At 39.9% G+C, this 27816-nt stretch overlaps 1 protein-coding gene across 1 annotated transcript in view; it reads right to left on the reverse strand.

The window, feature by feature from the left end:
• The window catches only part of PARD3 (par-3 family cell polarity regulator), a gene marked incomplete at its 5' end in the record, with an annotated part of 308728 nt that overhangs the window by 124281 nt on the left and 156631 nt on the right, over positions 1-27816 (reverse strand). Inside the window, 2 exons of the mRNA XM_009647030.2 lie at positions 20031-20247; positions 26104-26331. Of these exons, the coding sequence (XP_009645325.1) occupies positions 20031-20247; positions 26104-26331 (445 nt within the window). The remainder of the gene's footprint in view (positions 1-20030; positions 20248-26103; positions 26332-27816) is intronic.

Below are 27816 nucleotides of genomic sequence, written 5' to 3' on the forward strand. Positions count from 1 at the left end.
CTTCCGATCATCTGGGAATGAACATTCCTTCTGCCCTCGGGGACAGTCCTGAAAAAGTCTCCAGAAGAGATCTCTGATCCTTTCCCAGGCATTTCAAAGGGTGGCCCTATAGTCCCCACTCTGACAGGAGACTTTCCAGTGCCCATCTCTGACAAGCTCTGTGGTCATCCCGGCAGTGGACAGCCTGGCAGAGTATGAACCACGGTGGTCTTGCAAAGTTGCCTTCTCTGGCCTTTGCCACCCGCAGAAGTGATATATCTGCCATAATCACCCCTGCCTGTAACAAGTTCAGCAACATTAACTGCGCTGTCCCTATACCTGAACCCGGAATAATCAACGCTGTCCTCCCCCCTCCCTGATTGTGGCTTCGTGTTTTTAACAGCATCACCTTCACAGACAGCAACTCCATGATACTCCTTAGTCATGGAGCTGCAGGACAGTTTGGAAACACACTGCCCCAGAAGACCCTGGCTCTGAACAAGTCCGCATACCTTTAGCAAGACCTCTGTGCAAAAATATTTACAAGTTCAAGATTTCTCTTTTCCACTGAGATCGCAAGTCTAACAGCATCTCTGTTAAGCTTCAGCTTACAATAGTAGAAGTAACAGACAAACAAAGGAAAAACATTTTCCAGGCTCCACCAAGCACTTGAGAAAGGTGTTTAAAAGGACTGCGACGGGGATACATATGTAGACACACAGAGCCTTTTTATTTCTGTAGGAGCACTCAACACTCCCCACTCCAAACATCATTCAAAGGTTTTGGTAAGATTACTCTTGCTAACAATAAGTGTGTTTGCTATTTATTTCTATTGAAAGTGTTTGCTCCACGAATAACGATTTATAGTCATAATGAAACCCAGAGCCTAAATCAGCATCCTCTCCACCAAATTTATAACAGACATTTATAAATTATTTAACATCCGTATTCAAGCCAAGTTTAACTACAGAAGAGCAACAGCCAGCAATGCCACGGCAGAGCATTTCAGCGAGCTGTTAGCGCTCCCTCAGCTGTACTGTGGGACTACACCGGTGTCAAGCTATTCAAAATCACCAGTCCTCATTTCCTCCGGTAGATGCTTCTGATTCATGAATATTAAGTAAAACAGCATACTTAGAAATTAAAACCAGGAGTATTGAGACCACTGAAATTCAAGCAGTCTATGCAATATCCTTTCAAACCACCAAGTGCACAGCCCACAGCCACCCTGCACCATCTTCACAGCCAGCAGTAAAGCCCTTCCCTGCTGCTCTCCAGTGTAGGTGTGCAGGTCAAAGAAGCAAAGTGTGGGTCAGGTCCCCAGAATTACCCCTGGTATTTAAAACACCTCAATTTGAATGCACTAGCCCAGTGAAAGGATCTGGCTTACCTTTATAAATTTTCACCTTCTCAAATGTGCGAGCGCTATAGTCCCTGACTTGCCCCACGAACATGAACGTGTGTGCCACCTTCCCCGCAACCCACCAGCATTTGCATCATGGTGAAGCTTACTTCTTTACTGCTCAGGTACCCAAAAGGAAGGGAAGATGGAATTAGGATGTATGGCCCATACATGACCCATGGCAACTTTGGGACCTTACCACTCCCAATACTGTTTCCTCCATAATGCATATACTGAATGTCCTGGCACACCCGCGCAGTAACTTCCCCCACTGAAGTGACTGCTTGCTTAATGCTAACAACCTAAGACTGGCAACTCCCAAAGTGCAATTGTTAACGATATCTCCCTTGTAAAATAGCAATCACCATCCATTTGTCCTGTGTCAGAGACACTCTAGACTTTTGCAGGGGCCCTGAGGATACTGCCAAGTGATTTGATCCCAGCCCTCGCTGCTCACTTTGCAGATGCAGGAGCTGTTCTCCTCTGCACGCAGCTGGTTAGTGAGTGCCTGAAGCACCTGGAGATTTTCAGGCGCTTGTCTGAACCTGTGAAGGTCTCATTCTCATTGCTGTGAGGCTGGCTGCTGGGATACTTGTTGCAGTTCTTACAAATGCAAATGAAATTACAACTTGCCTTCTGAAGCAGACATGAGAACTCCACCTCGCAGGACCTGTGCTCCATCAGTGCTCCTTGCATTAGTGAAAAGGAGGACAGCATTTAAAAACAAAGGTAAGAATACTGCTGGAATTAAGACAGTGCAGAAAAGGAGCATCTGTGACACTGATGTTCAGATAATCCTGGGAATCTAATTCCAAGCTCCTGTCATTTGCTAAATTCAGTGCCAACAATTTGACTGTGAGCTATAAAAGCCCCACCTAAATCAGTGCACAAGATTCCAATGCACAGGCACGAGCTACTGCATGATGTGCAGCAAAATTGTGTACAGTACTGCCTCACAAAGTTAACATGTTCACGAAGGAAAAAGTTCTGATGCTAAAGTTTGAGCCACGCCAGATACTGTGGAGCACCTGCAGCCCTAGCAGCACAACACTGACCTGGGGCCACCACTTCCCCCAGTCTGAATTCCCAGAAGCAGAGCATATTATTACTCATGGTGGAAAACAAGTAATAAAAAAAATACCTTTCTGTTCATAAACATATTCTTTCATAGACATAGCTTAACACTTCTTTGAGGACACATACTGCATGGTTATAGAATAATCTCTTTATAATAGCAACAACATATATAAATACAGGGACACTACCTCACGTAACAGCCAGTTTATTCAGTAGCTTTCTCATCTAAACCCTGTTGTAAAAAGCATAGTTAAAAAATAGTTTAATTTTATTCTGTAACTGCATAAGCAAAAGCTTCAAGAAAAAACTTCTATGACTAATTGAAATACAGGTTGTAAATTAAAAATACCCTGTCTATCCAAGAGTGTGAGAAATTGATGAAAGAGAGCAGCTAAAATCTTGTTCACTCTAATTGCCAAGATACTCCAGGGTTCTACTTAATTTATAGCTTCTTAATTCTCCTTTTACATTAAGGGTTAGAGAAAGTATCAAGATAAGTGTAAATGCTCAAAGTCATATTCACAGATCCACAGACTTAATCCTCAAATTTGGCCAACAATAGCAATTACAATAAGTCAAGAAATTAAAAAATGTAAGAGGACCATTTTTTAAAAAGTATGATCTCTAGAATGTAACGGCCAGGTCACATCAGAGGAAAGGGCCAGCCTCAAGCCCTGTGATACCTGTCTGTCACATTATTATTAACAAAAAGACGAGAACACAGACCTGTATGCCCGAAGCTTGACCCTCAAATAGGAAATCCCATGAACTCTGGATAATCTAATCAAACTAAAACGCATACCTAAACCCCTCTGTCAGTCCCTAGCTGGCTTACTTGCAAGCTTACTTGCTTGAGCGACAGTCACTGACTAGGAGGTGGCCTAATCCAAAGCCTATCGCGCTCGATAGAGAGGCACTGACTAGCAAGTGCCTTTTGGTGGCTTTGGGCCAAGGCATCAGAGCAACTAAACAGTGCGAGACTCAACAGAGAAGAAAATGCAGCAGAACATTTAAGGAACAAGCTCAAGCTACAACATGATGCCATATATCTAAAATGTGATATGTATATAAAAATCACATGTAGATGTAAAGAACGTGTAATGATTTTGCCTAAATAAATATATAGACAGAACAAATGAAGAACGGAGGATGTATGAGTGGTAGCAACAGAAATTCCACATTTACAACTTATCTCAAAAATAGCTTCTGTTTAAAAGAAAATATATCAGCATCCTTGATATAAAAAATAATATACATATAATCTGCTAAATGGATTTTACTCTGATGCGTTACTGATGAGATCATTGTCGTCTGCCAAATCATCCACATATTTCATTAGAATAAAGAGCTATAGAAGAAACATGCATTAGTTGATTAATGAGAAAACACAAAAATTGATTGAGACAGAAGTTTGGTAGCATTATGTTCCTTAATAGACAAAAGACCATCATTAAAAATTAACAAATGGTAAGTGTCTTGAGCTATTCTACCAGTGCTTTCTGTCTTCAAGGCACGCTCTTTTCCCCATAGTAGCAAACAGTATTCACACACGCACACACACAACCTAACGCTACTCAAAGGATTTTGCAGTGATTTCTGTAGTCTTTTTCACCCTGCTGTATCAGCAAAATCATAAGATTTATTTCGCAAAAGATTATTGTGACACACAAAAATATTCTGTTCCTAAAATAGAATTTAATGAGCATAAACAAGGATCCAAGATAGTACACATGCAAAAAATACCCTGGCTAGTGATGACTTGGGGGTTTACAAGCCTTCCTTTGAAATCAAAATTGTGCAAGTGCTATCTTTAAAAATATGCTTATAAGTGCGAATATGTACATATTTGCAATGTATTTCTAGAAATAGTCAGTTATCACATCTAATCAAATTAGTAGATCAGATTCTACTTCTGAGGAAGGAGTGGAATGACTGCTGGAGTGACTCGGCAGCAGCACTGTCTCGAGATGATAAAGAAGCACTGATGTATAGGCAGCAGAAGTACGACACCTTGATGTGGGAGCTTGTGGGCACAGTTAAAATGAACATTTATAACTCATTTTCCACGGATTTCCTTGCCTATGTTAAAACTGACAAAGCAGCAATCTTTCTGGTGCAACGTTCAGCAGAAGACCCCTGCCAGGAGGGTTCCCAGAGAACTCTGCTGTCCCAAACCCAGAAAGGGGCATTACAAAAGGACACAAGTAACTCATGAAATGGAGAATACCTCTGGAGAGATACACTTGTACCTTTTCAGAGCAAGAAAGTTTGCCTTCAAGCAATACAGAAACTCACATGCTCAGTCATGAACACAGAAATTTAAAGCAGTAGAACGAAAGCGGTTATCACTCCAAATTATCAGCCCTCTCTGAAATCGCCACCCTGTGCGTAAGTACAGTAGAGCATGTGAAGGTCTTCTGTGATCTATTCACACATTTCCTCCCACCATCCTCTGCCTCACTTTCCAAACACTAAAACCCATTTTTAAGGTGGGGGCTCTAGTACATCTCACCAAAGTAACGCTACTCAACAACAGCAAGGACAGCACATAAATCGCAACACTTCATGTGCAACATCACCAGTGATTCCCACAACAACTTCCTAGAAAGAAGTGGAAACAACATATGGGATCGGTAACCGTTTCCAGCCACTGAAGCTTACTCTGCCTGTCTTCGTGAGTCAGTATCCCAACTTCATAGAAAATGGGTATGAAGCCAAACCAAGAGACATGTCATGAGGTTTCATTCAATTATTTTCATAAACAGTTTTGATAACATTTCCTGAAAGGCATGACACAACAAGCAGAATATTATTCACACCAAGTCACTCTCTTTTCACAACTTAAGCATTTGTAATATTTACTTCCAGCATAAAATGGTGGAACTTTTAAAAACAGATTTCTTTTATGGTGAGACCATCTGTTTGCAAATTTCTAAACAAGATAATCTTCTTGCATTGCCTCTCCTGATTGCCTAAAGCTAGCCAAGGCCATTGACAGCTCTAATAAATAAATTAATTAATTAACAAATCACAAGAACGAAGGAAAAAACCTAACAACTACTCCAAACTACTGCAGTTTAAAAACAGGCTGAGAAGGTCAAAGGAAGCGGGGATAATTTTACAATAATATTTGAAAGACAGCAGCAAGTCAGCAAACAGACAAGAGATTCTTCTGTTGTATGGCCGAATCAATTCAGTAAGCAATACCACAATGCACTAAAAGTCACCATAAATAACTCATTTTCACAGTGGTCAGCCAAAACCTGTTAAACTGTGGATTGCGCCATCCCTGAAGGAATCAGGAATAAAAGAGAAAGCTCCTGCTTAGATACAACTATGTTAGCAATCACCAATGATGGGAGCAACCACAGAAGCAGTACATGACATTTTAATGGAATTTTCGTAACAGTCTAAGTGTTTTAAAGTTTGCTTGTGTGGCAAAAACTCTTTAATGTTGTGCATGTATTCAAAAATGAGAGTGGTTATGGACCACAAAGTTACTTGCCCCAAGATTAAATCTGATACACTAAGTGTGTGCGATTTGTCAGGGAAGAAAGTAGCTCATACATGTGACACAGCCAAGCTAATTCAGTCTTCTGATAGATAATGTAAGCTTAATGGGCAACATATCCTTTCATTACTCTCTTTTAATGTACTTACAAATGCTCCTGTCCACCCTCTCAGACAGAATTTGCCCATCAAGACTGTGGTGCCCTGTTAGGTAATTCAGTACTGGGCAGTAAGATGTTACACAGCAACTGAAAAACTGTAAATACAAATTGCAAAAAAATAGTCTCGCTTACAAAGTAAAGAGCAGGCTCCTGGAAAAGTGTAAGTGAAGGCCTCCAGTATGTCAACTCGTCTTTCACAGACTACATACATAAAAGCAGACATACAACCCCCTACTTTGCAATATGTAATACCATACATATGGATAAAAGAAAAGTAAATCCCAAATTCTAAGCATCAACATCAGCCTACTATTACCAGGTACCTGACTATCTACAGTACAATGTAGTTATTCTTCTATAACATAAGCAATTTCTCCGAGTTGGGGTAAAAAGCTCCTTCCCATGCTCTGGGTGCCAAGCGCAGCCGACCATCCCATGCTCACTCCGTGCTGAGCGGGTCGCAAAACCTTGCCCCAGCGCTCCCCACCTGCCAACTGCTGCCCTGCAACCACGCAGCGAGATGGGCACGCTTCTGTTGTTGCATTTGCCACGCTCCACAGATCAGTTTTTTTAAACTGTGGACCAATTTAGGTGTTAATAATACAACATTGTATGCCTCTAATTACCAGTGTCCACTAAGAACGCTTAGAGTGAGCATTTAAACCACAGCTACTCTTCAACGTGTTCTCTCCACAACTATACTTCTAATTCCTGCTCTGTTCATTTTAATGCATTATTGTTTCAAAATACAATGCTTCAAAATTGCAAATTACGTCTGGTTTAAGGGCTGATTATGAGAAATAGTAGCACTTCTGCTGCTGCGTGAATAACTCTGATAATAATGAGAGATTGATTGAGCTCCAAGAAGTCCAAATGATGAGAACGGTCAATTTGAACATTTCTATTAGCTTCTTTTGTTAAATCTAACACTTTGCCAGGCCAGAGACAAATACTGCATCTGGTTACCATGATTTTTTCCAACCCTACAGAAGTACAATTTAGAAAATGGGTACTGGTCTAAAGGCAGACCTTATAAGAAATGCTAATGGAAGATAAAAACCCACCCATTTTACTGGCAGTCAAGAGAAGTCAAAAAAAAAAAAAAAAGAAAAAAGAAAAGTTGCAAGGGAAATTTGCTTCAAGACTTTTGTGGCAGAAAAGGAAAAGAAACCCCTCGGTAATACGAAGAGGCTTCATAACTCCATTTTACAACTGAAATGCTCACCTGCATATATATGAGCATGGCATGCCTTACGTAAACATGACCTGCAACAAGAAAATCACTAAAGATGCTCGCTAAGCGCATGGAGCAGGCAGAGAAACGAGGACTCCAATGTAATGCACCGGCTAGTTAGAGCAGGAAATTGCAGTAATGTAATTCCAACAACTTAGTCTTGCAGCCTTGCAATTACACCGCATAAAATCAGCAAAGGCTAACAGAGACACACAAAAGTTAATCAAACTACTGGCAGTTCATCTGGAACCTTCCAAAGATTAAACTTCCCTACAGATCTCATTACCTAGAAATGTTAATAAGTCAGTCAGCACTTTTTCTGTCAACTACTGAAAATCTTTGTTGATACACATCTCCTAGAAAATAATCTCTGCAGGGTAAATTATGCACTAGGTGATGCCTCTGTATCTTTAGTCTCATTCACATATTTACACGTATAGGAGGTAGGGAAGGCACAGATGTTTTCCAGCAGAGGACAACAGACAACGCTGTAGGGACAAGTTTAACCAACATATCCTTAAAGCAGCTGCTATTCTCTTCTGAGAGGACGCCTATGACACCAAACGGCAATTCCCCTCACTGAGCTGCAGCACCCGAGTGCTGGTGGCTGTAGGTTACAGTTTAGGGTCTCCTGTTCCATTCTGGGTTCCACAGTGCCATCTGAGACTCTTTGGGGATAAAAAATTAATTTAAGAAAAAAATAAATAGTGCCAATAGGATACTTTTATAAGGTACTCTAGAGCACAACTAAATCAAGCTACATTGAATAGCCCTGAGTCTACAATGTCATGAAAACAGAGGGCAAAAAATAACAGGTACATTGTGTTGAAAGTCTGCTGCAAAGATAGGGCTAAGGCACAGGACCTAGCTCGAGCCAAGGCGCTGGTTAGTATACATTAGCATGCCACTGCTGGCTTCCCATACTCTGCCTAGTCTATCAGCTGATGTTCTGCCCCGCAGCATGAAAATTTAGTTTTCGTACACCGTATCCTCTGGGTGGAAAATGCAGAGCGAGACTTTGCACTGCAGCAGCACCACCGGAACAAACCATCTCCGGCGCGGACGCAAGACGGCTCAGGTGGATCCTCGCTGGGACGTCGGTCTGGCAGCGAGTCCCCGCAGCAGCTGGCGCAGGGGCTTGCCCAGAGCTACCCGGAGCCCTGGAGACGCCCGGCATCCTGTAGCTGCCAGTACTCAGAGCTTGAGCTGTCTTCATGGTAACTGCAGCTGAAATAACTATATCAGTCGTGATTTACACCGCTGAGTATTTCAGGGCCAAGCTGGGAGCAGAGATTTATTTCAGACTGAAAAGGTGTACAAACCCAGGACTTGCATGGGACTAATTACAGGTGAGAGATGTGGGGCAGTGGGTTTTGTTTGGTTGTTTTTTTTTTGGTTCCAGCCACCATACAAATAAGCTCCTAGCACAGAATATCTCAGACCTGGACCAGCCCCATACACACTGACATTTTTGTTCTCATTTGTACATGCTCAGGTGCTGTAAGAAGTGAGTGATTGGGCCTATATTTATTTAGAAACCCAGACAGATGATGTTTAAAATACACCCAATCTTGACATCGAAGATATCTGGCTCCTGAGATGTTCTTCTCCAAATGAGATCAGCTCTGCTCATGCTCAGTGCTGCACACAGCATACAGCAATTATCACTGCCATCTTAATAGTTCTTCTGAACATATAGCCTAAAATAAATCTTAAAAAAAAAAAAAACCCTGACGAAAATGGTGCTGTCTCTTCCTTATTTATCTTACACAAGCGGTTTTCTTCCTTTTGCAGTATTAAAAGGCAAACAGAATTAGCGAAGTATTTGGAGCTCCACAGATGATATCAGGACTCCCAACAGTTACAGATTATAATACTGTTGGTATCATTATGGGCTCAGCAACATCAGAGAAAAGAAGTATTTTAACTGTAACACTACATCCGAAACTCCTGCTTTGTGGCAGCATGTTCGGCTCTGAATTTCAGGATTTTAGCACTACGGGTTAAAGACAAAGATAGCATTGTGAAATATTCGAGATTTATTTGTGGTATGTTGCTGTTGAAATGTGTAATAGCAATTCAGCTTGCATTCTAAATACTGCTGGCACACCTGGTGTTGAATATGCTAGAAGCACTTGCAATCGGTATAAAAATATACTACTTTCATTATTGTGGCACTCAAAAATGCTGATACAGCTAAGATTCTAGATGCATTTTTGTTATTAAATCCCCTTTTTTTTCAGAACTTTTAGAGCTAATCCATAAACTTTGTTTCTGATTAGACATTTCCTTACTAAGTACTACCTATAACAGCACAGCAGAAAAAAGGAAATCTGCATATATTTTCAGTCATCCGTCCACCACCCACCCACCTTCAAACTGAACTCAACAGCAGCAGCTGGAAGCCGTAGACAGCCTATGTTTTTAGCATACAAATATTTTGTATTTCTACAATACAGGAAACACCACAGGACACCAGAGCCCTTGGAGACACTAGCATGGGCAATGTACTATCCCATTTTTCAAATGAGAAAACAGTTCCTCTTGAAAGCTTAAGCAGCTCGCCAAACTCCCAGAGCTTTCCCTATTGCAAGCACAAACAACACACTAACTTTCTGCAGATTCCATTGACAAAGCCAGGTCTATGAAGTTAATATATCTAGTGAACTGGTTATTTCTAACAGAGAATTTCTCTACCAATACAGCATTATCAACGTACTTTCAATGTATAATACAAACCACTTAAACCAGCCATATCAGTAGTATACTAGTATATAGTTTAGACAACCAGGTAGAGTTCCATGAAACCATACTACATTCTTTTTCCTTTTAGGGCCAGGAGCTACAAGACTGCTATCAAAAAAGTCCTGAAAAAAAAGCATTGACATTTGTAGAAACTGTAACTTTATCTTCTGCAGAAGCAAACATTTCAAAATTTACTGGTAATCACATCAGGAGCTAGCCCAAACATACCCTGTAAAACTCGTCCATGAAGTGAATGCATTCCAGGACCATCTACTTCACAAACATCTACAGCCTTTTCTTGCGCTCCTGTTTATTCTAAGTTTGCACAGAAGCAGTAAAAGTTAATATGCAGTGGAACACTACATTAACTACTGAAATGTTATTGCACATCAAAAAGGTTTACTGCTGCTTTGCAAACATGCTCACCTGAGTGCCGTAAAACACTGACATAATGAGTCAGATCTACTGCAGTGCATTGCACTCGGGTCTGCGCACTTGTAATGTAAAAGCAGCTCCTTGATACAAAAGTCATTCTACAAAAGCTCTAAAAGACAGTTTTGTATATGATATACTGCAAATTTTGTTAATATTTTGGAATTAGGTAAATGTACCCCAAACCATCAGTAACACAACAAGTTCCCCAGAACGGAATATACACACACCGTGTTTTGTACCTGAGCACAGAGGCACTGTCTCAAGAAATCCCTGAGCTGCAGATCACTGAAAGCCTGGAAGACAGACCTGGGAAGAACTGCTATATGGTCCCCCTGTTCTGGTACCCCATCTGTGGGTGCTACTATGGACCGCTGTCAGAGACAAAGTGTTGGGGTACAGGGACTTACCGGGTATCATTCATCTTTGTGTGACTGTATTCTTATATTCTTGACTTAAACTCTAGAGAATCTACCGAAGATGGAAGGAATTAAAAATAATACTTTCTCCCCCTCCAAAAGTAATATAAACTTGCTTCTTCTGTGACTGGCTGAACCACAAATGCCTGAGGTTTTACTTGATAGCTTTGAGATGAAAAGTATCAGCATTAATACAACACAAATTTTAAATTTTTAATTAAAAAACAGGTGATGTTTTCTGGTGTAGCATCAAATAGTAGAAAGGAAGATTTCTGTAGATCGTTTCTTCCTCAGTTCCAAAGAAAAGAATCACCTTCTCTAGCTCAGTGGATCACATCAGACACTGTTAGGTATCGTATCAGCCAGTCAAGCCTGGTATCCCGATAGTTGCCAGTCCAAGTAGAGTAAGATGCTGAGAAGCATGGTAAAAATAACCTGTTTACAGACAACTTCTTCCTTAACACCCTGCATGCAATGGGTGGCTCACAGTGCCAAAAGCACACGCAGCTGCATTATTTCCTATATCCTTTGGTGTTCAAGGAGCTGTGGGGGCAGGAAGTCCCCAAGGGTAATTGCATAGCACAAAAATCCTTTAAAATTTGTACTTTTCAGATGACCATCTTATTGTACATCCACATGTTTTTGCTTCACGAGAAGGGTAAGTACATGTTGATTGATTCCCATTTTTTGTACCAGCAATCATTCAGTGTATCTTTTTCTGATCTCCTCTTAGCGAGGACAAATACTTTTCACCAGGAGAGTGGTTAAGCACTGGAACAGGCTGCTGAGAGAGGCTGCTGAGTCTCCATCCTTGGAGATATTTGAAACTCAACTGGGCATGACACTCAGCAAGCTGATGAGACGTTGAAGCTGGACTGCTGTGAGCAGGAGTCGAACCGAGCAGAGATCCCTTCCTGCCTGGATCACTCTAGGAGTGCAGTATTTTCAATATCTCTTCAGTTCCTCCTAATTCCATCTTTTTTCCCCTTTCAAAGTCATCAATGGATTCAAAGTAGGGAAATACTACTTGCATACCCTGATGGTGTTATGTTTCTAATATGTCCTTCTCTCTTATTCTTTCTACAAAACTTTTGTTTATCTTATTTTTCCCTGAAACAACAACTCAAAAGCCTAAATAAGCTCTCTGAATGCCTTATACCCACTATTTTCTTCCTACATTCAGGGGAACGCAGGGGCTCCCAGACTATTTCTATTCCGGTATATTCTATTCCAGAAATCATACTGGCTTATACCCATGTTCACTGAAGTGTTTTATAACTTTAATGACTGTTTCTCTGCACAACAGCAGGACACGTGGAAATCCTAACGGGAGGTACCAGCATGCCAACACACTGCGAACATGGGCCGTTGCTCCCAAGAAGTGAAACACAGCCCTAAGTCGGAGCGTGGCCTTTTAGAAAAGGATCAGCCGCCTGCAGCTGCCAACTTACGTACCTCAAGTAACTATGACTTAATAGCCTCTGTCACCTTCATTTATAAAACTATATTAAGTTGCATTGAATTTCATCTAAGACAACAGTCCTATTCCTGTTTTTAAAAAGGATTTTCAAAGACTCTACTTTAAAAACATAATCTACAGCATCCGTAATGCATACCAATGTACAGGTGCTATCAGTAGCGAATTAAATCTCCAAAAAACATTTCCAACAGATAATGAAACAAATGCCATTAATAGAGCTTTTCATCTAAGAGATCCTTCACATCTCAAGACAGTATTTATTTACCGTACTTTGTTAGGGACTAGCACACTGCCTAGTTAGTCTTCAATTATCACATCAGGTAGAGGAAAAAATCCTCTTTCTATATGAGCTAAAACTGAAATTAACTTTGAATCTCTGAACTGTCAACAAATTCTTCTCTGAAAAGTCTTGCTTTGCAGAGATTATAAAGTAGGTGTCATCCTTGACACTTGCGTTCTATATTGATCTGGCAGGCCTGGAAGAGAAGCGCCGCAGAACGCCGGGCAGGATCGCGGAGGGCTCAGCTGTCACCGCCGCCTGCCTCCCTCGCTTGCTTTGCAGGCAGAGACGGCGCTGTAGGTGTCAAAGGTTCTCTATTTAAACTCGCTGACAAGCAAAGGAAGGATACTGGGAGAATACGTTAGCAGCCACTATGAACTCGTCTCTAGTAACAGGTCATCCTGACACTTATTTCTGGCTGTTAGAAACAAAAGCCCTGATTCTATTCAAATTAAAAAAAAAAAAAAAAAAAAAAAAAACCCACATGCGATATATCCCCATCAGATTTACAAGTTCAAGATTTACCCTGGGAAAATCCAGTGTTAAGAATACATAGAGCAAAGCCCTGCTTTCTGTCAGAATGACAAACTAGAAAGCCACATACGATTATGTTAATCTCTCACTTCAAATCTCCCTCGCACAATCGCATACCCCCGCTTTCTGTGTTTCGTTTAGAAGTCACAGAGTTTACTCACCACTTAATGAAACCGCATTCCTTAAATCCCTGACAGATCATGTGAAGTTGTTTGGTTTAAAAACATGACTTTGCCATTCTGCTGCCCCCTGCCCCAATGACATCTTCGTCAAGAAGCGGTGCGTTTGGGGCTGCAGGCAGTGAAACATGCGTTTCCTCGAAGCAACGGATTCCGACAAGTGGAAGAGTACAGGTAGGCAAAAAACTGCAGAGGAAGGAAGGAGCATGGCTTGTCTGTCCAAAAAAGAAAAGCCATTTTCAATCGAGCTTATCTCGTTTCAGTCCCTTATTTACTTTTAATTGGAAAGAAGGAAGTAAAGAATACGAAAACGCTTTGAAAGACATTTATAAGAGTCCTGGGTAATTGTCTGCATCAAAGATGACAATTTGCTGCATGGCTGATTTCATTTAAAAGGCTTTTCTGATTCTGTGTGTCCCAGTGGCCAGCTGAAACTCTGAAAACGGATCAGGACAAAGTAGCCCAGAGCAGTGCAGGGCAAGAAGGTGCCATTAGCAGTATCCAACTTGTAGCCAGGATGAGGACTATGCTCCTCCTCTGAAGCTTGGAAAGGTATCGCGTGTAGACCCTGCATTAAGGATTGTAGTGGGTCACACATTTTCTAGCCGGTGGAAGAAGAGGGGAAGCAGATGAGGATTTAATGATAGTTGTGCCAGCTGGCTCATAGCAGTAGCAGGCAAAAACCAGAGCGTAAATGGCCCCAGATTCCATTTACCTGAGCAGCGACCCAGCTCAGCGTTTCTGAAGGAAGTTTCAGCACAAGCACCACAAGCTGTCGGCGGCATTCTCAGATGAGCTTTAGCAAACCCAGGAGCAATTCAGTGTGTGAGCAATGAACTTCCAAGTTTTAAATGATACAGCCGACAGGTGTTTAAGCAATAACCCCCTCCTCTATGTTCTAAGACTCAAGATTTATGGTAGTTTGTGCTGCGAGCAGAGCACTAAGAAAAAAAAAAAAAAAATCCAGCATTTGGAGCTTGCTCCCATGTTTTCTATTAAGTCCATACATCAGTAAGTGTCATTCACCAATACGAAGTCCTGTTAGTCATGCTTCCAAGGAAAATGCTGTTATTGCTGCTTCTTAAGCTACTGAATGATGAAAATCAGACCATAGATTTTATTTTAGCGTGTTCAAGGTATTTGCCAGTCCTGTTGATTAGGATATAATTCAACAGTATTCTACGCAACTCAGATACCTTTTTGCCATGTGCCTGCTTAAAAGTCTGAAGGTTGTTATTAAATAAAAGAGAAAGAAGGTAATTACTAAATCAATGGTATAACCCTTGTGATTTGCTTTTCACCTCCTCACAGGCATTGCAATGAGAAAACTCAAATGAAAACCAGAGTAGGCAATACGAGTCATACAGCAAGCAACAGTAATCCATGTAGGTTATTCTCCCAAATGCCCAGTCAGAGGTCTCAGATGGCTAATGTGGTTGAAATGCGTAATTCAAAGCTACAAATGATACGTTTATGAATCTGGACATGTCCAGTGCACCTTGGAAGCAGCTGGGGTGGGGGGGAGGAAGAAGACAACAGTATATCTGATTTCAGCTAAACAAGGTTGCAAACTAAATTATCTATTTCCTCTCACAGAACACTAAGATACAACACTGCAAAGCTCCCACTAATAATTTAAAATGTAATTAAATCTAATTAGGATTAGATTTTAATGGTAATCTGGGAATATTACATTTGCATTGGCTATCCAGTGCATTGATTTACCCACCTGTATGCTACAATAGTGAAGAGAGGAATTAAAGATCGGTTACCATACATTACAGCTTTACATTTCCATCAACATTACAGGCCAGATCTTGAAATACACAGTCTCCAGTACTAAATCCACCTATGCACATGAATAATTTGAAGCATACTGTCTTGTTCCATGAAGTTCAACACACAGTGCTTATGTTCCCCATTGAAAAATTATGTTTAAGTGGGATCGAGGTATTAATTCCTAGAGTAGAAAATTTACTTATTTCATATAACATACCTATCCACAGTTGCTTCAAATTGCATTGCAACCATCTCATAAGCAACCTCCAAAACCAAGGCAGCTATTTTCTTGCTTAAACTCAAGGTTAAGACACAATGTGTATATCCCCATCTTTTGTTCTCCTCCGCAGTTCCCCCTGTAAACTCAGACATACCATTTGTATTTGCAAATCCATTTTTATCTGATCATACCGATGATTACTTGTTTCAGAATGTTTTATTATCAGGCAGTGACTGTCCCTCCAGTATTTCCAGCAAGACATGACGCAAGACGTGACTAGATGGCTTTGGCCTCCCTACTCCCTTCCTTCCTTTGGAAACCCAGAGCTGCCTTTTTTCCCCTCCTTATGCTCAACATCTTGGTAGTTCAGTTTCTTCTGAAGATGTTATTCCTCGGATACATCCTTTCCTGAGACTGATCACTTGACAATTTTTCTATCATAAAATTCTCCAATGAGATTTCTCCTATACAAACTCCTCAGTAAGAGCGAGGCTGTCTACCTCCTTGCAACAATACAAATTCTCCCCAGAAGTGGCACAATCACTGTGATGCCACTGACAGAACCATGGTTCCGGGGATGACCGTAGGGGAAAATTATATATGGCTCGAGGAAGCTGGGGAAAGATGTGGAGCTACCAGTACATTTGCTTGCCACGTATTAATTCATCAGTCCAGTCACCCACCTAGAAACTATATCCAAGCTTGTATGTGGGAAATAAGCATGAATGAAGTACAGGGATCTTAAGTATCAGCTGCACCACAGAAGAGTGTCATTGCATCATCACCCAAAACTTGCAAATGAGAACCACCTCGAATCTCCCTATCTTACATCCCAAGAGCACCCACTTTCATAAATGAAAATACTGTGTACATGGCAGGGGCAAGAGGAGGGGAAAAAACCGGGCCACGTACAGTTTTTCTCTCTCAGGAGAGGAATGTCAAAGAATTGCAAGGCATAGAAGCCCCCTCAAATTAATGCATCCCTACCAGCACTAATTAACAGGTGCACTGTTTGAAATGTGAAGCCTCTTTCTTAAGGCAGCACTGCAATGACTTATTTATCAACTGATTGTTTTTGTCAGGTTGATTTTTATCAGGCAGCAAAATCTCTATTTAAAAATAAACAAAATCAGACTCAGAAATGAGTAAACATATTTTAGAATGCACTTGGAGAAGCATACAGATTTTTATAAACTTCTGATGTCAAAACATATATCCACTCAAACCTTCTTAGTAGTGAAACACAAAAATTAGCAGAACTTCATATCAGCTCCTGAAAACCTATTTGCTCAGCTGGCAGGGGCCATCCAAGCACTCCCTAAATGCCAGCGGTGGAGAAGCAAGTGCACAGCCTCACATTTGGTATACAATTACAGCCACAGGACATGGCACACGACCATACTGAAGGGATAGGAAAGATGGGAATGGTGCAAGTATTCAGGTAAAACAAATACATTCAGGTGTAAGCAAAGCTCTGCAGCACCTGCATCTCCTCCAAGAGACCAGTATTTTTGCTCAACACTTTTATAGATTAACTTCATCTGTGAAGAGAAGAGACTTCTCAGCCAAATGACAAATCTAAATGAATTATTCTGTTCTGCCCTGAAATGTCAATTTGAAAAAAGAAATACACACATGCTCAGACAGATTTATTTCACAGCGAGAAGGGTGAACTTTCCGACTGTCCACAGCCCAATGTCAGCAAAGGTCCTCTGGAAATACCGGGTGTTGCATGTGTCAGAGCCACGCAGGCTGCACCCTGCATTTTATGGTTCTCCTTCATGGTTATGTCAATCCTCCTCACTACGTTTGACAAAAGCAGTAAAACAATGGAAGTGCTTAAAAGATCTGCCTATGATTTTAACCTGCTATCTGAATCACCCGGGGATTTCTTGGAAATGATGACTGGATGCTGAAGGATAAATGTAACCTAGGGTTCTCTAGTGGGAGTTCCCATCTCACAGTACAGTTTAATGAAGATCCCAGTAGCAAATCCTAAGATTTTAACTGAAGGCAAGGAGACTTAATTTTACACATCACATAGACTCCACTTTATGAGCTGCCAGTTTGCATATAGGCAATATAAATCCCCTTGGCTAAACACAGACATTGGAATAAAGTGTCAGTTAACAGTAATTTCATCCCGCAAGTGTTCCTGCCCATACAACCTAATGAAGAAAGATTATTTTAAGATAAGAGCACTGAAAATGAAGAAAAAAAAAGTGAAAAGGAAGAAAAGAATAAGAAGTACAAAGAAATCACAGTGTTGCACAGAACCAAAACATCCAATTATGCTTTGATCATAGCTTGAATTTTAAATGTTACTGTCATCATTATTTTCTATCGCACAACTTCTTTCAGTGATTACTTGATATCTATGATATGTGTCAGATGTACAGAAAAACAAAGCATGTTATAGGCAGAAGTGGTAGATTATCTCGCAGACATAATAAAGCCCATCTCTCAAACATTATTGAGAAGTCTGTCAACAAAGCAAATCAAGCACCGAGTGGCAATGAGGCACGATGCTTAATTCCCTCAATCAGCATTTTCCTGCTTGCCAGGAGCACCCCTCTTGGGTGGGCTGACAAGGTGCAAGCTAATTTACAGATCCAGGAGGAGTCACCTGCATCCGGATAGCACTGCTCCCACGTTAATTAAGAGGAGACTGAAAAGTAAAGTTCACTCAGAAAAGGTAGTGAAGGGAAAAAAATAACTCAAGGAAACGCTGACTGTTATGAAGAGCAAACAACAAAGCAATCATCAAATCTTCCTATCAGTCAAATTACTGTTGTTTCCCAATTAAAGATTTCAGAAGTCAAGCATACAGACAGCTGGGAGTGCCTGATTAAAAATGGTATTACTTCCCACTTTTGCACTCGGTTCCATCACGAGCTTTCAAAGCTGCATGGGAACACCAGACATCAGGCTCTAAGGCTGGAGGGCAGAGGAGCCAACGAGCCCTGCACCAAGCTGGCTCTCTGGAATGTGAAGGGTCCTCTCTTTGGATGAGACCCTCTGCAAGTCAGCCCTTTGCCTGTAAACCAAAGCTTACAAGATGAAGCAGCTATCACACAGGTCCTCTGGATACTGGGAATATTACACAGGAGGAAACTGAGGACCAAGGAGCTCCCCAAACTTTCTAGATGCTGTAAACACTTTCTGACTGAACTCATGAGATAGCACTCACGGTATCCAATTAGCTACTTACACTCCACAGAATTTATCATATAAAATTTGCCTCAATTTTGCCTGCTGTAGAAAAATGGCGAAGACTGCAGAAGAAAACCAGTCAGCATTTTCTATCTCTAACCTTCCACCCTTTCCCAGCATGGGTGCAACTCTCAGCTCCAGGCTGGAATTTACACAGGCAAATACCCAGAACACGAGGGCTTCTCCATGGGACTCGAAGGGGACCAGGCTGACGTGCTCTCCTCCCACCTGAAGTCTGGGGCTATATCCTATGACTCTTTTGGTGCTCCATGGCATATGCTCACAACCTGATATTTTGTGTTTTCTAGACACATTTTCTAACTAATATTTTCTAATTAACTAGTTTTTCTATTCATGAATTTTGTCCTATGATTCGCAGACACAGAACAACTCTCGAGAACCTAAGCAGTTACAGCACAGGTTCAATTAATGTTTTACAGGATAAAGAAGCTAAAGGGATGAACGGTAACTGCAGCTCATTTAACTTGTTTTCAGAGCAGATTCGTTGTTAATAAATCTTTAAAATAATGGTATCACTTCAGAATTAAATAATTAATCACTGCATATACAAAAGAAAAGAAACACTGCCTTAATATTGTTTTTTCTGGGAAATACATTTATTTACTCTAACTAGCTAAAAGAAAGACTGATTTTCTTGCTCTCTCGCCCCTTCCCACAAGTGATCAAAGGTGTTTGTCATGTTTCACCATTTACCCAGAACAGCAGGGTGTCCCTCAGCAGTCTGCTCCTTTCAGATCACTTATGTCTGCTGGAGAGACAACTCCTTTCAAAGAAACTCAGTGCATGGCAAAAATCAGGTCTTTCCCTGACCCCTTCTCCAGACTGTGGTTTCTCAGAGCACACAACCTTATTTAGATCCTGTTTTCCTTTAGAGGAGCATGCTGGTTTTCAATCTCAAACTGATTCATCTCTTTCACATCATGCCTCCATGATATCAAACAGTTTTAACAGTAAAGCAAAGGAAAACACTCATTTAAAAAACACTCAAGCTTTGGGTACAGTATTAGGAACAGCACTGTTTAAGAAAAAAACAAAACCCAAAGCTGTTTGACCTGCCAAAGGATATGTGCACTACTTAGACATCTCCAAAGACTCTTTCCAAGACCAAGCAGTTTGTTGCTTAAAATATTTTTTCCCTTGCAGCCCCTTTACCCTGCCAGCCACCTCCTTCTCTTCCCTCCTGAGCTGCTTCCTCTCCATGACACCACTCATAGGCTCAAAAATTGAGAAATCAGCCTGTATACATCACATATATATTTGTATAGTAAAATACAGCCTCAGCAAACAGTCGTAACATAAATGAATAATTAAAAGATTAAATTTCATTTTAGAACTCATTCTTACATTTGATTGCAAAGCACCTACCTGAACATGTCTCCTAAGCCTTTCAGCATTCCTTTCTTTGCCTTAATTTTATCCTTCTCTTTATCTCGATCTTTCTTCTTTTCCTTTCCAGCCTTTTTTCTGTCGCCTTTGTCTTGGCTTCCATTCATCTGTCTCTCCAGCGAGTGGGATGGCTGGTCACTTGCTGTGGACACAGATTCTCTACCAGATCTTGAGCTCTCCTCTGTGTCTTCCTCCACTGAAAGCACATATTAAGAAACATCAGTGGGATAAGAACAAACAACAAGGGCAGGCTTTTTGTACATTGCACAAAGTATTTTGAATCAGGATATATGCACAACCCACAAAATACCTTTTTTTTTTTTTTTTTTTTTTAAAACAGTATCTGCTCATGTGGGGGTTTCCTGGAATGTTCATTTGTACTATTAAACTCCTAAAAGCAAAGAATTCACCTCTGCAGAACACTCTGCAAAACATGATTCGTGCTTTGTGGGTACTCTGAATAATGTATGGATTAATAAAGAGGATTAGCAAAGTGATGTTAATTGGCCCATTTTGTTTCAGTATCTGCATCAGTTGAGAAGAACTTTAGAAATATCTGCAAGAAGAAACAACAGCAGTGCAGCATGCCCTGTCAGTAAATTCTTAATAATAGTCTCATAAAAATATGAAAGTAATTAAGGACCGTTAACCCTCAATACAAGCCTTAATAGACTTTTTCTTCTGCTGTAAGCAACGTAATGGTTTTGTCACACTACTTCATTTCCCGGAGCAGTTTAAAACACAACATGCACCATGATTTTTATTCTTGGTTGAGATGGGGCAGCATGGGAAGTTCGGGTAGGGAGATTCCATCCAGTGGAACAAGTAAAATCCTTTAAGGGCAGATAACACGTTCTTTCTCTGTTTCTAATCCAAGATCAAGACTTGAAGAATCCTAAAGTATACCCAAAGTTAGATTTAACAGAGCATGTGTACTTCAGAAAGTTGGAAAGAAAAATGACCAGAAGAAACAACGCATTCAAAAACTGAAAATTCCTCCAGTAGCTTCAGGAGAAAGAAATAAAACACTTCAAGCTCATGGGTTAGAATCCTGCTGCCATTTTGGCTTAACTTAAAGCCAAGTCCAAAAATTACACTGCAATGTCTGGTGAAGGTGTGACCTTCCAGCAGCTCTAACATTTGATACCATCACATTGTAAGCAAGGCTACACTATCTCCTGTTTTTCCAACAGAGAGCCCAAAGCAGCAGTTAGGATCACGGATGCATACTTTGCACTGTCTCTTGTAGCTCTAATGAATACAAAGGCTCCAAACAACTTTTGGCAGTAGAAGTTGGAAAATAGAAGTTTGTCTTTATATATATACACGGTCTAGGGAAAAGAAAAATTTTTTTGTACTCAATAGGATTTGGAAATGGCCATGGCTTACAGAAGGAAAAAAGAATAATTTTTTTAGTTTAGCATATGTTTACTACTTCTTATTATTATTTCTACTAATATTATTGTTGCAGGACCGCCATGACTCTTCTACAGCCAATGGAAGTGTGCAATTCTTTAGAAATTTCTCATACGTAGGCTACTGTAGAATATAAACTTGCTTTTCTTAGTCATCATTCAAATTGACCTTACAAGTAATTCATTGAACCTGAGAAGTCTACAAATCACTGACTGAAAGGCATTCGATATCATCTCTTCTCTCTCTCAGATACTTGCCTGCAAAATACTGTTTATTCATTAATATTACAATACACAAACCTGTCCAATAGACTTAGTACTTATCCACTGAGTATCCCAAGATTTCTTTAAATATTCTCCAACCCTGGAAGATCACATAAATGTATTTCAAGAAAAACATACCATGTCAGATAAATCTCAACATTAATAACTATTTTTAAATCTCAACTAATAAGTACTCTGAAGTACAAAACATGAGGGGAAAAAAAGGGGAAAAAAAAAAAAAAAAAGGACAGGTCTCGGCATTTCATGTTAACTTGACTTCAGGACCTCTACGAGTTAAGCAGATGATACAGCTTCTCAATCATAGACACAGTTGTAATATTCAGATAATTGTATTTTAGAAAATTGATAGGCCTGTCCTATACATGCTCTGTACTAGCTGTACTTGTACTTTTTTTGGTTGCAGTGTTTCTTAATCAGTGTCTGGGATGATATTTAGTTATTATTAAAAGAGTAGTGGAAAACCAGTTTGGAATAGAGATGCTAATTTTTTGCGTGCTAATTTATAGCTACAATCTGTTCCAGTTAAAACCAACTAGACATTTAAAAGATTGTACTTGCAAACGAATATAATTGGTAAAAAAAAAATGCATTAAATTTCTGACAAATTCTGAAGTCAAATGTTTACTTGGTACTTCATTGCTAGAATTTTAAAGATGAATCAGTTTTGACCTATGGTTTTTCATATTCATATAACAATACATTAAATTATTCCTTAATATATATTAAGTGTACCGTGCTATGCTGAGCTGCTGAACAACTTGTCATAACAATGCTTCCTCTTATTATTTATTTCGCATATTCTATGGAAATAATATTGCCTCCTTTCCACACTTATGCTGCAATAAATATTTGTCTATCATACACAGTTTGCTTGCAATTAACTCCAGAGCTTAGACTGAGTCCTCTGAACGAGGATGCCTGTTCTCCTGGAATAAACACTGGTGTCTCAACTGCAGTAAGTAGATTTCCAGGTTTCTTAAAAAGGACTCAACATGAAGAAACTTGTTTCACTTTTATGCAGCACAGTCATTCTGCAATTAACGTACACCTAATTACTAGTGTTTTGAACAAATGCAAATGCTGCTCAATTAAAATTCAAGCCCAGGCTACAAATGAAACTTATAATTTTTGTTAAGTTGTAGTAATGACATTAGGTTACTGCAAATGCAGAATGTGTTTGTTTTGGTGCTGTTATTTCCTTCCTTCCCTGCAACCTCCTGCCTCCCCATTCAGGATGCTGAAGCCAAAAAATTAAATTGGAGTATACTTTAAGCATCAATTAAACCTGAAAACTAGTGTCATTCCATGAACCACACTGTACTAAGGAGAACTACACAAACAGGTATTATGAAGCTATTCTCCTAATTAGGCCATAAAATGGAAAAGATGCACATGAGGAATCAAAGCTACTTAATGTGAAGCTATTTTGCCACTAAGCTTCTAGGCTTCTTATTGTGATATTTAATACAGCCCTAGATTCTAGTAATTAAGATTCAGCAAAAGATTAGAAAGCTTTGTCGATCTCTCCCAATCCAAATGCCTTGTTCTCATTCAAGACACTAAAGATAAACATTTTGCTTCCAGTCTGCTATTTCAAGTATTAAGGGAAAAAAAAAATATAATAAAAAGCATGAAAAATTATCTGTAAAAGCTGAACACTCACACCTTGCCACAAATGTTACTTCTTTACAGCTATTAAAACTCACACACATCTTCTCAAATACTTTTAAAAACGCTGTGCCAGAACTGGGCACTGCTATCTGATTTTCATTCTACATTTAGTAATTTAATAGCAAGTTGTTCCAAGGACAGCAAGTACATTCAGAAGACAGTCAGCCCCTTTGCCACCTATGTTACCTGTATTTTTATGGCTTTCATATACGGGGTGATGACATGTTAAGAATTCCTCTATACAATTTACTGCAGTGCTATTATTTGCTACTCCAAAGAGGGTCACTGTCTGGAAGACAGAAGCACTCTTAGCACTGAAACACTTGCAGAAGAATGGGGAAAAAATTCAAGTAAGATAAACGGATCCAACTTCAAGGACAAATTGACCACCACCATGTTTGCGTGGGTTTTATAATGACAGAAAGCCACATTTTAATGTCAAACAATTATGGAATAATTAAATACCATCACAAAAAACTTAGGCAATGTTGTTATGGCAGCAGTGAGGCATTAGTTACGTTAGCAGCAGATTGTTAAATTAACTTCTCCATATTTGCATGTGCCCAGGCTTTGTCCAGCTGAAGACACCATTTGGTAAATTCTCTGGAACCTGAAACTACATATAATTTAAACAAAGTGGAGCAGACTGCGGTGCTTTCGGTTTTAACACAGACACAGACATGTTTTCAGAAAGACAGACCTGAGGACCTAGCATTTTGTGCTGCTCCCAGGCAACATATGGCTGGGCCAGCTCTTAAGCTCCCACAACCACCATGAGAAAGATAAGACCTCGAGGACTGAATTCTGTCCAACCAACTTATTATATTTGCTTTGCTGCTCATCTGCTTCTATTAACCTGGCACTGTAAATTTCTGGATTGCTTCTTAGATATTTTATTATAATATATGGAAGCTATTACAACACAAGTGATTCAACAGAATGCGCAGTTCTATGCACATAGCTTGGCCACACTTTGCTCAAACCTTCTTTACCATGTGAGATTTGAGAACAGCCTTGCTCTTGCTCTCCCATGACACTGAGACGGCTCTTGGTCCACCACTGCTAGGCAACTTCATCCATACAGAGAGATGGGGGCAAAGACTCACCCTATGGCATTTTGGTTTCAGCCAGAAGGCTTTGTCTGGTTTCTGCTACTCCCATGCAAAGGATACAAAGGCAACCAAATAATTCCTTGCTACTCTTTATGCATTGCATCAACAAGCTCAAAACCCCTTACAAGTAATCTCATAAAGCTATACTCACCTAGAAAGAGTTTCATGACAACAGTTTTGCTATGTCTTTGATCAAATGAAGCTAAACCATCTGTAACTTCTGGATAAGCCTTGGATATCTGATGCTTCCAAACAGGATATTACTATCAGTGGGCTCACACCAAACAAGGCCTTTTAGAAAAACATGGTCTTATGTCCCAAAAGACCATAGGCATGCAGTCTGGGAGAATGATCAGGATCACTACACATTTTCTCATACCTATTCTTCTACTGGCCAGAAATAGATTGACAGCCAGCAGCACCAGGCCAGCATTTAGCCTCACTGCTGCGTGAAATTGCTAGGTGCTGGAAAAGCAAAGCAGAATTAATTCCATCCGTAACTACCTTTGAGAAAAGTGACTGGCAAAATGACCTCCCTTTCAGTCTCAGAACTCTTTTAGAAACAGGCAGATTTAAAAAAAAAAAAAAAGGCAAAAAAAAAAAAAAGCAAAGTGTTTTAAAAAAATAATAGAGTGATTCCACAAATAGCTTACAAAATAATATCAGGGAATGATGCTAATGAAACAGACTTTCTGAAACTAAAAATTTTTAAAAGAATGGAGAGTGAAAAATCTCTTTTCAAGCCTTTTCTCTAGCATTCAGGCTAAATATTTTACTATTTCAACCTTCTCACCATCATCTTCATTCATAAACTTCTAACTAGATGAAGGTTGATTAAAAAAAATTCAGCTGGTGTGTGACAAGTTGAAAGTAGTACTACATGAAGGTTAAAAATTCAATGATTTTAATACAACCCCTGATTGAGGTAATTTACCATTCATACTATTTTCATTCAATATGAGTTGTCATTTTACCAGCCCATTCTTACTTAGTTCAATAATGATAAGGTTAGCTTTGAAGTGATTCTTTTATGTTAATGACATTCTCCACATGTTGGGTCATACTTTGGGTTAAAGAACTGAAAATGTAAATGAATGCCCATTAGGGTGGGTAATAGCTGATCATTAACTTTATATTTTATTAGATCTGCCAGCCTTACTCACTCTAATTAAGGGACAGTGATTTCTTCCCCCCCTCCAGACACTACAAATGTACGCTTTCGAAGTTGCACATATTTTTGTAAAATAAATTCAGTTGTCTTTTTCTTTCTGCATTTTTTTTTCTAGTTTACATTAGTAAATTAATTAGTTGTCTTACAGAAGAAAATCATAGTAATCTAAGTAAACGCACTCCTAATAATCTTATTTCCTTATTTCAGAAAGGAAGGAAGCTGCAGTGTTGCAATCTGTTAATGCATATGAAGGGAAAAAGCCTGAAAGAAAATTGATGAAGAGATGTTAGTTCTATTCTTTTCAAATCCTAAAATTATCTGCTACTACTTTCAATCACTTTCTAAAGGAATTAACCTATGTTGTTAACATTCTTTGTGTACAGCAATAGTTTACTTACAAGTTTCCATGCCTTCATCATCGTCGTCTGCTACAGGTTTATCATATGATTTGTCTATGGCAGCTCTGAAGCTTTCATTGCAGCCTCGTCCTCGGATAATTCGCGGGCGCGGGCGGTGGAAGGGAATATCACCATTCAGAGTCACCTCAGCAACGGCTGTCTGCAGACTTTCTAATGAGCTGGATTTCTTCAGACCTAATGAAGGCCCCACATCTCTGGTTGGGGAACCTTAGTGATTTAGGGAAGGAAAAAAAAAAAAGTAATTAGAATTAGTATTGAGAACTGCATGCTTGATTATGCATATCCATCCTGAAAGTCTTTGGGGACACACTTAACATTATTCACATCATCTCTCGATAATCTGTAGGGAATTCTCTGCAGATTTGTTGGTCTCAGAAGTGAATGAGTATGTCAAGTCATAGTCAACGAAACGACAACGTTAGCAATGCCTGGCTTTTCAAATTAGTGAAGAGAGACCAACATCCATTAGTATTATTTTAACAATTTGAATGATAAAGTAATCATGGGGCTTTAAAAACGTAGCTTATAAAACCAGCAGAGATACATATCTATCGGCATCAAACAAAACTATTCATTATTTTTGTTCTGAGCAGAATATTTCATCTGTACTAGCAAATGATGAACAGAGAGCAGATTATGGGCATGAATCCTATTGTGTTTAGAGCAACAGTCTTGCAGCGTAGCCTGACTTCTGGTTTCAAGGAACATGCTGTTTGCTTTTAATTGAGTTTTAAAGACTTGCATCAAATTGCTAACAATTTCATAATGAAACGCTTCTGAGAAATATCAGTTGACTTGCTGGGATTTTGTGAAGTTGTTTAAAAATAATCTGTGGAAAGGATGCAATTAGTCAGGCAATACTGGCTATCCAGCTGGAAAAGAAACACATTCCTGGCAGTCACCGGGTTGATGCATGGGCAGCATTACAGCTGGGGCTGAGGGCAGCTCTTACACTGCAGCACGACCAGAGGTGTGCCAAGAAAGCCCCAGACAGTGTTCTGCAAAACCTTTTACCTATCTGGACTTCTCAAGTTTGTGGACTAAATGTCTACCCTCTGTTTTTAGATATACTCATGCACAGTGCAAACCAGCCAACATTTGCACAATTAGATCTCATATTATAGTTAAAACTGGGAGAAATCTTTCAGGGGGCAAAAAATCACTCTATTTCTTTGAAGGTATTTTGTTCAAAAATGCAGTATAGTTGTGGCCAGATTTTCCATAGGATTTGGGGCTGGAGAGCAAAACAAGGTGGGACATCATCATCATCATCATAGCCACACTTCCTGAAGCAATGAGACCAGAGCCCTCATCTAGAATATAGAAACCTCACTTTTTCTCTACCCAAAGGGAGCAGAACAGAGAATAGTGTTGTGGCACCACGGCAGTCCCAGGTGGTGGGTTGCTACCCTGTTGATATCACTATCATAGAATCGTAGAATCATAGAATGTTTGGGGTTGGAAAGGACCCCTAGAGGTCATCTAGTCCAACCCCCCTGCAGTGAGCAGGGACACCGCTAACTAGATCACGTTGCTCAGAGCCCCGTCCAACCTGGCCTTGAATGCCTCCAGGGATGGGGCCTCCACTACCTCTCTGGGCAACCTGTTCCAGTGTTTTACCACCCTCATTGTAAAGAATTTCTTCCTTATATCTAGTCTAAACCTACCCTGGTTTAGTTTAAAACCATTACC

This window comes from Egretta garzetta, unplaced genomic scaffold, assembly GCF_000687185.1.
Source record: "Egretta garzetta isolate BGI_Z169 unplaced genomic scaffold, ASM68718v1 scaffold369, whole genome shotgun sequence".
NCBI lineage: Eukaryota > Metazoa > Chordata > Aves > Pelecaniformes > Ardeidae > Egretta > Egretta garzetta.